The sequence below is a fragment of the Sparus aurata genome, chromosome 18 (genome assembly GCF_900880675.1).
Source record: "Sparus aurata chromosome 18, fSpaAur1.1, whole genome shotgun sequence".
NCBI classification, from domain to species: Eukaryota; Metazoa; Chordata; class Actinopteri; order Spariformes; family Sparidae; genus Sparus; species Sparus aurata.
The window spans coordinates 27,737,663-27,747,758 of NC_044204.1; the positions used below are offsets into that span (position 1 = coordinate 27,737,663).

The 10,096-nt window shown below is 39.3% G+C and overlaps 1 protein-coding gene across 4 annotated transcripts; it reads right to left on the minus strand.

Annotated features, from left to right (window-relative positions):
• Positions 1-1,561: 1,561 nt before the first annotated feature.
• LOC115568457 (phospholipase A and acyltransferase 4-like) lies at positions 1,562-6,037 on the minus strand. 4 transcript variants are annotated; one of them, XM_030395747.1, is made up of 6 exons: positions 5,650-6,037; positions 5,190-5,258; positions 4,119-4,193; positions 3,606-3,720; positions 2,136-2,392; positions 1,562-1,932 (listed from the first exon to the last, which is right to left on the minus strand). In XM_030395747.1, the coding sequence occupies exons 3-6, from the start codon at positions 4,131-4,133 to the stop codon at positions 1,819-1,821; spliced, it is 501 nt and encodes a 166-aa protein (XP_030251607.1). In that variant the 5' UTR covers positions 4,134-4,193; positions 5,190-5,258; positions 5,650-6,037; the 3' UTR covers positions 1,562-1,818. The 4 variants fall into 4 exon arrangements, with proteins under 4 accessions (XP_030251607.1, XP_030251606.1, XP_030251610.1 ...); XM_030395746.1 differs by lacking the exon at positions 5,650-6,037 and adding an exon at positions 5,477-5,617; XM_030395750.1 differs by lacking the exon at positions 5,190-5,258.
• Positions 6,038-10,096: the final 4,059 nt, after the last annotated feature.

The following is a 10,096-nucleotide window of genomic DNA, read 5'->3' on the forward strand; positions in this document are numbered from 1 at the left end:
GATGGTAGTCTTTCTTTCTGCAGCATTTCACATGGCGGCCATTTTCCTCTGATGTCATGCTCAGGGTGGGAAGTCCAAATAATGTTATCACAAGGATGAAGTGGTATGCAGGAAAGCTGACAGATAGTTATCATTTCACAGCTACCTAATCAGATACTGATAAGACTTCAGATACTGAAAATCTAGGGAGATATAAGGCCATACTTCAAGATTTCTTCTATTACTGCAATTATTTTTAACTATGCCACTGTTATAGCATGTATCCAATGTGTTATTGTATATAGAATATGATATAATTGGTTTGAAAACAGGCTTAAAGTCTTGCATTATCTTTGTATGACCCAGTTTATGTCAGTGTCAGTGCATCATTTACTGTTTCGAACAAATTTTCCACTACATCATCTAGTTTCTCTTTTGATTTCCGGTCAGTAACCTTGAAAAAAAATGAAAGAAACACTCAAAGGTACAAAAACACCTTTACAATGATCGTTTTCAATGTTTAATTTGACATTTTTCTCAGCTCAATTTAGTTTCAATTTAGATTTACGATAACTTCTTTTGAACAAATTAACTGACACCCTGAATCCCAAATAAATAAAAAGTTTACTCTGCACCTCTCTAAACCAGCTTGAGGTGTTGGGACCAGGGCTGAGAAAATGAGAGGAATTAATTTGTGTCCGTCTGATATCCAGATTCCAAAATGATCATTATTGTGCTTATTCACAGCTCCACCATGTGGCTGTTTGGGCTCATCATTCTTGGGAAGCATTTGCATATTTTCTTCAGTTATTAGGACGTGTTTAATGTTTCTAGCTTATTCCAGCTTCTGACAATTTGAGCTGCAGCATAAGACGACAATAATAGGTTACTTAATTGTTATTGTATTATACACACAATGACAATAGAGTTGGACAAGATAAAGACAAGAGTTCAATGTGGCCTGTTTCCACACAGTAACATTATTATAGTACAGTATGCTCATTCTAATTAAAAGTGGCTTGAAATTAAAATAAACAAAGGTGGTCAAGGAAAATAAGCGAACAGTTGAAACCATGAATAAAGAAATCAAAAACTAAAACCTTACTGAGGGATCACGAGGTGTGAGGGGACGCTGTGTCGCAGACAGAAAGTCTCATTTAGTATCACACAAATTATTCTTTATTCAAAACAAATACAAACATTTAAATGTCAGAGGAAGATAAAACATTATAAACTCCAGATGGAGATGTTTAGATTTGATTCAAGAGGTTTATTTAATGTATCTATTTATAATAATCTTCCAGTAAGCTACTTTTGTTTTTATCAATAGAAAAGATCACCTCAACTGATCGTGAGTGATCTCGATAAATAGTTATTAGGCTTTGCTGGTGATCTGTTGATCAAGCTCCTGAAGACCCTGGACTTCTGATTAATTATGTAGCTGTGAATTGATAACTATTTGTCAGATTCTCTGCAAACGACTTCATCCTTGTGATAACATTATTTGGACTTCCCACCCTGAGCATGATGTCAGAGGAAAAAGGCTGCTGTATGAAATGTTTTGGAAAGAAAGACTACCATCCAAAGTTACACAAATGATTCTTTATTCAAAGCAATGACAAACAATTTAATGTCAGAGGAAGACAGAACTTTATAGACTCCAGCTAAATTGTCAAACAATCAGCGGGGACATGTCAGAAGACAAGTACAGAAGTGTTGAATCGGTTCAGACATCATGAAACTGAGTTCATGGAGGTGCTCTTACAATAAAGAGGAGGTGTACCGTACTGAAAAGTTTCAGATAGGAGGAGAGGTGGAAGAAAATGTCTGTCAGTCTGTCTATCGTCTGCTGATGAGTACTGCTGCAGCTACAATCGATACAGGGAACCACAAAGCGATCGCTGGAAACACATAAAGGGGCGCGAAACCAGCTGCCACTTCTGCATTTATCACCTGTGGAGAGCAACAGACATCTTGAAGTTAGATGATGAGCAGAGTTTTCTTAACAAACTAAAGTCCTTTAAAATCATTCACAACTCTGGGAAATATGGAGCATTAAAAAGAGTCACACTTTTAAAAAAATGGCAACATCCTCTCTAACATTGTTAACTCTTCTCTGTTTTCACCACAGCCACACAAAAAATGGGTCCACTGACCTGCCAGGACTCAGCTTTTCCGTAACGCAGCTGGGTTGCAAAGTGCTCACAGTTCTTGCTGATGACAGAGTACTCCATCATCTTGCCCACCTGCCCGAGCGCCTCCTCCACAATGATCTGAGGTGGGCGGGGCTTGTACTTCTTGTCCAGGATGTTGTTGATTCTCCATTTGTGGTGTCCCACCACCTCCTGCAGCTTCTGCTTCCTCACCATGGCCTTCTTAGCCGGGCCGGACCTCGAGCTGCTGGAAGCTGCACCTGCAGACAGAGTTTGTGCATGATTATGAACTAGATATTGCAACATAGTTTTTAGTGGTTTGTTAATCATGAATCAGTTCAAACAAATAATCTAATTTGATGATCTGGTCCACTGGTTCTCCCCAGGGGTGTGTGCTTTCACCTCTCTTGTACATTCTATACATTAACAGTTGCAGAAGTCAGTTTGACAACAGACAAATCGTCGAGTTTGCCGATGACTCTGTCATAATTAGCCTGCTAAAGGGACGGAATTAGATCATGACCCAGTGGTGAATGACTTTGTCACTTGGTGTAAGGAGTCCTATCTGGAATTTAACGTGTCTGCACCTACTCCCAAGTCTACAGGGAGAGGGGGATTGGAGGTGGAAGTAGTGGAAAGCTACAAATACCTGTGAAGAACTGTGCTGGATAATAAATTGTGTTTCCAGACTAATGCAGAGGCTATCCATAAGAGGATGATGATTTGTAATGCTTTTATTATTTGTTTTATGTATACTTTATTTGTATACTTCACTTTGTTGTTTGACTGCTGTTTGTTTCTGTAAAGTGTCCTGGGTGACCTGAAAGGCGCTTATAAATAACATGTATTACTATTATTATTTAAGATCCAACAGCGTCTCTACTTTAAGAAAAATGAACACGTTTAATGTGTGCACAAAAATGATGACGTTGTTTCATAAATCTTTTATTGAGTCAGTCCTGTCTTTTTCTGTTATTGTATGGTTTGGCAATCTTAACCTCACTGAGCGAAACAAGCTGGGTGGGTTTGTTAGTGTTGCTGGCGAGGTTATCGGGGTGAAGCAGTCTCTACTCCTTGACTCATACGACAGTCATGTTCTTAGGAAGGCTCTGGCCATTTTGGTTACAAACTCTCCTTTGTATGTACTGCCATTAATATGCTTAATTCGCTCTAAATGACGTCACTATTGCACCTTCTGCTTCTTTTTCTCACAGGACTTTTGAACTGCTGATTATCTTGGCCTTCCATGTTGTGATCCTTCACTGTATTTTTTATTTCATGTACTCGTCCTTGTCTTTCATGTGTTGTGATGCTGTCTCCATTGCTATTTATTATATTGTGTGTTGTGTCGTTGGTTGTGTGTTTCTTAATACCTGGTTGCAACTTAATTTCCCCCCGTGGGATAATAAATTTGACTTGACTTGACTCTGACAGGTCAGGATTAGAGAGGAGCAGTCCAGATAGAGGACTCACCGTCTGGTGGCAATGTCACATGAACAACGTAGCCATCACCAACATACACAGCCCAGTGCTGATAAGCAACTCGGGTGATCTCAATCAAGTCCCCAGGCTCTGGTGTCGGAACAGACTTGGAGGAGAACAAACAGGAAAAAATGTTTGACTTTGCTACCGACTGTTTGGAAACAACTGCAGTACATTTGAGGACTTTTACATAATCTGGGTTAAGAATCTAACTGTAAAATTGGTTTGTAGACTGCCAATAAAACACAGATAAAGACAAAGATGAACGCAGGAAGAATGAAAAAGACAGCAGAGAAGAAGATGACAAAGAAAATGACGAAGAAGATGATAAAAAGGAAGATGAAGAAGGCAACAAAGAAGATGATGAGAATAAGAGGAAGAAGATGAAGATGACAAAGAAGACATAGACGATGAATGTGCGGACGAAGACGAAAACTAAGAAGACAAAGACAAATAAGTGGAAGAAGATGATTTAGTATTCTGATCCAGTGATAGTTTCCTAACCTGTGACTGGCCCATGTCAGTTTGTTTCGTCTGTAAACCTTAAACTGGTTTCACCTTCCAGATGACTCTCAGCACCTGCAGGAACAAATCATTTCATTAGCACACAACATGAGATAAAGAGAAAAGTAAATGTAATGTTGAGGCATCATTGATGTGGGAATTGTGTTAGAAAAGAGTAGTAGTAGTCTTTATTTAAAGCTTTTATTAGTCAGGGCAGTGGTTTTCAAACGTGTTGTGTCAAAGACACACCTGTATTCATATCTGTGTAAAATAGCCTCTATAGCATCGTGTTATCTAATCACTCTGTACACAGATACTTTTAGATCCCTGGAGGGTTTTTAAAGGACTTTTTCAGGGTACAGATTTTGCCTCAGTGTGAGGAAGTAAATGTGTACAACAAAGGATATAGCAAATTAAAAACTCACTCATCACTTGTGGTTTTGTTGTGTGTTACAATAATAATCTAATTCCTAAGGCACACCAGTGTGCCTCGCCACACCATACAGGGACCACTGAGTTAGGGCATATGTATAAAAAAATAAAGAAAAATAATGCTGACTGGTTTACTCAGGAAACAAGTTACATTGTGGATTTAGTTATTATTTTACAACACAGGGTTGTATAAGAACATGCTGGTTATAGTTCATTTGTGTTAATCACAAAATTATAACATAATTCTGTATTAATGGGTGAATAAAAATAAATGTAACAACAATCAGATGTATTTTCTATGATCCACTATAACCAGATGTTGTGTGACATCATAACAGCTCTTCTAGTTAGTTCAGTCCCCATCAATACACTCAGTAGCCAGTAGTATTAAGTACACTTAGTTTGGTTCCCAGTTTAATCTATTATTTTTCACTACTCTGATTTAGTTTCCGTTTTAATTTCCGGAAAGCAACCTTGAAACACTTGAAGGTACAAAATGATTGTTTCCAATTTTTCGTTTTACATTCTTAAGAGAAGGTGTCGTTTTAATTTATCTTTAGTTCACGACATTTGTTACAGCTCATTTTAGTTTCAGTTTTGATTTGCGATAACATCTCTTGAACAAAAAGATGGACACACCATAAATCCACAGGTCCAACATGTTTAATCTGCACCTCTCGGAACCAGCTTGAGGTGTCAGGACCAGGGCTGAGAAAAATATAATGAGAGGAGGTGAATAAAGTCGAAAAGTCCCGAATAAACTTGACATTTCAAGATAAAAGTTGACCCCGACAGACTCTGTTTTAAGTAATTGAGCAAATAAACAAAATGATACAAATGCTGCAGGTTCTTCTAACTAGAAATCACAACAGCCCTCGGTTAAAATACCTTGCTAAAAAAAAGTTTTTAACAGAAACAATGCTGACCTTCATAAAGCAGGATATATAGGTGCTGGCGTGTAGGGAACTGGAGTCCCACTTTCAAAAACAACTGGCTCCTTCCTGGCTAACACTGCTAACTCTTTTCTGTTTTTCACCACAGCTACAGAGAGAGTCCTGTTTCTTAAAAAAAAAAAAAAAAAAAAAAAGGGTCCACTGACCTGCCAGGATTCAGCTTTTCAGCAGCGCAGCTTCTTTACAAAGTGCCCACAGTTCCTGCTGCAGAGGGAATTGATGTTTCTGGGCTTCCTTCTTCAAAGGTGTCGGCGTGTAGTTCGATAATAAAGGATACTACGGAGGCAAGGCCGGGTGGAAAATAGAGCGTTCTTTATTTAAAACAAAATCTAATGCCTTGAGTCCGATCAGAGGCGGCCGGATTCTGATATTATCAAATCTGAGGACAAAACAATGCCAAAAATGCTTGTCCTCTGCTCCATTAAAACCTTAGCCTGTGCTCTTACGAGGTTTTTCCAAATGCCACCCCCCGTTCCTTCTGTCAGGGCCTTTTTTAAGAGTCTCTCCTCAAAGTCACCCACTTCTTCGGATTGGTTCCCTTGCCAAATTACTTAACAGAAGACAAAGGGGTTCTCTCTGTGCTTAGTCATCTCTTATTATTTGGCATGCAGGTCAAGCTTAACTAAGCACTTAATCATCTGTTACCTTTGACCCTTACAGTTGGAAGCTACCTCCTGGACTTCTATTCACACAACGAAAATCAATTGGTCATGATTGAATTCAAACTAAGTGGGTCAGTCATGATTGAATCTAACTTAAGTAAGTCAGAATGTGTTGTCCTCCAGACACCTCATATTACAGCATCATCTTGCCCACTAGCATGAACTAGTGATGTGCGATGAGTCATTGTCTCCATTAACCCGTTCACTGACTGACCGCTGCTACCGCCAGCTGACTGCAAAGAGGAGACATGCCACAAAACTGTTCATCTAACTCCAATTGTGTAAATATATCAAGCTAATCGCTGTATTAGCTCTGTGGTCATTTTTCAACTCAGCTCCCCTGTGTCCTTTCCTTTCTGCCCCGAGCTGAGCTGTATCACAGGCTGATACAGAAAAGGAAGGATTGACTGACCCAGTAGCTCCAGCTCTCAGCTCACAGCTCTCAGAGAGCCGCTCCCTCACCTGAGCAGTGTGCTGCTCGGCTCCATTCATGGGAGGTGTTTGTACTAGGGCTGTCAAACGATAAATTTTTTTAATCGCGAATAATCGCATTTTGTCCATAGTTAACTCGCGATTAATCGCAAGTTAATCGCAATTGTTTTGGCACATTTTTTTCTGTTCTAAATGCAACTCAACGTATTTTTTTCATGTTCTTAATACTTTTAACAACACAAGAAAGGGCAAATATGCTTACTTTATGAAAATGTTTATTCAACACTTCAAATCATTCAGGAAAATAAAAGGCTCAAAAAATATCCCCTCACCCTAAATGGGATCAAAACATGGTGATGTCAGCTTTTGGTGAGGGCAGTGGGCTCTCTGCATCTGCCATGTGTGTGGCTTACAAATGATATTTGAGACTCGACGTAATTCAGTGGTAACTCATTTAACTTTTGTCCTATCGACCGAACCATCTTGCAGTGTTTAGAAGGTGAATTTGCCGTTCATAAGTCCTTTCTCCATTTCCTTTCACTTTCGCTTTTCAGTCCATGTGTTTTTCCCAAACCGCCAACCCTGCTTCTTCTTCTTCTGACTCCCTTTCTTATCCTTCTGCCGCCCTCTGGATCAAGACTACAGGTGCCATCGACGGCCGTCAATCAAACAATGTGCATTTCTTTTTTTTTTAAATACCGAGCATTAATCGCGCGTCTAAAAACTTAATGGCGTTCAGAGGAAGTTGCGTTAATGCATTAACTTTGACAGTCCTAGTTTGTACATTCCGTGGTACACACTCTGGGTGACCGACTCAAGTGACTCGAAAACCCGATTCATCTTAGTGAGTGAATCATACAAACTTAAGTCAGTAAAAGGAATTGAGTATCCCATCACTGGCATGAACGCCTCCTTCTCAAGACTGCAAGCTGAGCAGGGCGTGTACTTATAGTCCAGGCTGACAGTGATTTTCCATTCACTGTTTCCCAGAACATTCCTCAGCTTCTCTTTCCTCCCCTCCCCTCACCTCAGTCGGGATAGACATCAAGCTGCTGGAAGCTGCGCCTGAGACTTCATCTGTGAATAAAAAGAGAGAAACAGTTTGTGCAGGATTATGAACTAAATATTGCAACATGTTTTTATTGTTGTATTAATCATGAATCAGTTCAAACAAATAATCTAATTTGATAATCTAGTCTGTAAATGTTTACAGTGAAAGCTGGCTGTTATTATTCCAGACTCTGACAGGTCAGGATTAGAGAGTAGCAGTACAGACAGAGGACTCACCGTCTGGTGGTGATGTCAAGTGAACCACGTAGCCATCACCAACATACACAGCCCAGTGCTGATAGCCACCTAGCAAGACCTCAATCAAGTCCCCAGGCTCTGGTGTCTGATCAGACTTGGATGAGAACAAACAGGAAACATGTTTGACTTTGGAACAGACTGTTTGGAAAGAACTGCAGTACATTTGAGAACTCTGACATAATCTGGGTTACACAGAGAAGTGCAGATAATATCAGACTTTAAAGTTGAATCATAAAGCTGATAAATAAAGCAGCTAACATTGAGCTAAATTACCTTCACTGAATAAGTGCAGCATCTACACATGCAGCAGATGGCGGTATGCAAATATAGAATCAGTTTGTTGATTGTTAGTGTATCACAGATAAAGACAAAGAAAAAGACAACACTGAAAAGAAGATGATGAAGGAGAAGAAGAGAAAGAAGACGAAGAAGTGGCAGAAGATGATTTAGTATTCTGATCCAGTGATAGTTTCCTAACCTGTGACAACCAGTTGCCCATGTCAGTTTGTTTCGTCTGTAAACCTTAAACTGGTTTCACCTTCCAGATGACTCTCAGCACCTGCAGGAACAAATCATTTCATTAGCACACAACATGAGATAAAGAGAAAATCACATCATTGATGTGGGAATTGTGTTAGAAAAGAGTAGTAGTAGTCTTTATTTAAAGCTTTTATTAGTCAGGGCAGTGGTTTTCAAACGTGTTGTGTCAAAGGCACACCTGTATTCATATCTGTGTAAAATAGCCTCTATAGCATCGTGTTATCTAATCACTCTGTACACAGATACTTTTAGATCCCTGGAGGGTTTGTAAAGGACTTTTTCAGGGAAGAGATTTTGCCTCAGTGTGAGGAAGTTAGGGTTGTCAAAAGTATCGAAACTCAAAAAAGGATCGATTATAAAATGTTGTATCCGGATACGATACTCTTTTTCAAAAGTATCGAAAATATGATGCCAAGTCCCCAGGAGCTATGAAAATAAACAGAGCTGTGGCAGAGTAGATATGTATGGATCAGGTTCCTATTCACACAGTGAAGAAACCTGGGTTCCAACAACTTATTAAGCAGCTAAACCCAAGGTATGCTCTTCCCTCTCGGAATCATAGTTATCATAGTTGCAGTTTCTTTTTGCACAACTGTTTTTTATTATAAATATTTAATGTGTGGTTCTGTTAATTGTTACTTGTTGTAACAGAGGTTATTTTCGCATTTTTCTTGTTGATAAAAATATTTCTTTAAAATTTTGGGGTCTTTTTTTTATACTTGTGGTATCGAAAATGGTATCGAGTATCGAATATTTTCCTGAGTATTGGTATCGAGTTGAAAATTTTAGTATCGTGACAACCCTAGAGGAAGTAAATGTGTACAACAAAGGATATAGTCAATTAAAAACTCACTCATTCTCACTGTTCTCTTCATCCACCTGGCCTCTCTTTCTCTCCCCTTTGGGCATATCTGGAGTGAAAGTTTGCCTTTCCCTGATGTGGAGTTTACATGCGTTCTTTTTCTTTCATTGTGAGTTCACTAAATAGCTCTTATTTTAATTCTAGAAGAGACAGTATCAGAGGAATCTAGCATATCTGACCTCACCTCTGCTTTCTGTCTCCCTCAGAGCTCCGAGGTCCATGCAGTCTTTTGTCTCAGCATACAAAATAAGCTATTATCTCTCTGTTCACCTAAATATTATTTAAACTATACCTTAACTGATCCCTGCTCTCTTTCTTTCGTTTGTCTGCCTGTCTCTGCATCTCTCTCTCCATCTGTCTCTCTCTCATTCTCTCTGTTTTTCTTGGTGAGGAGCTCTTTATTTTACATGGATATATGGTCTTATTGTGGGCATAACTGTGTATTTGTATAAACAGTATATTTCATTAAACACTGAAAATACATCTCTAGCAGTGTTTCTGCTGTGACATGGGAATTGTGTCACCCTCCCAAGACGAAAGTCGTATCAAGTAGTGATAGTGAAAGAGCGTATCAATTTTTGAACATGGTTACTGTCTTCCATGTATGCTACTGCGCTTCATTTTGAAACAACGGAATGCTCGTATATATCCTCTGGTATGTCGTGTGCCTCCACATATCGTATAAATAATAATGGTGGGCCCCCATGGCCAAAAATGCCAGGGCCATTTTTTGGTCACAGTCCAGCCCTTAGTACAAGCCCTGCTCAGTTGGCATCATTGAGAAGGGGG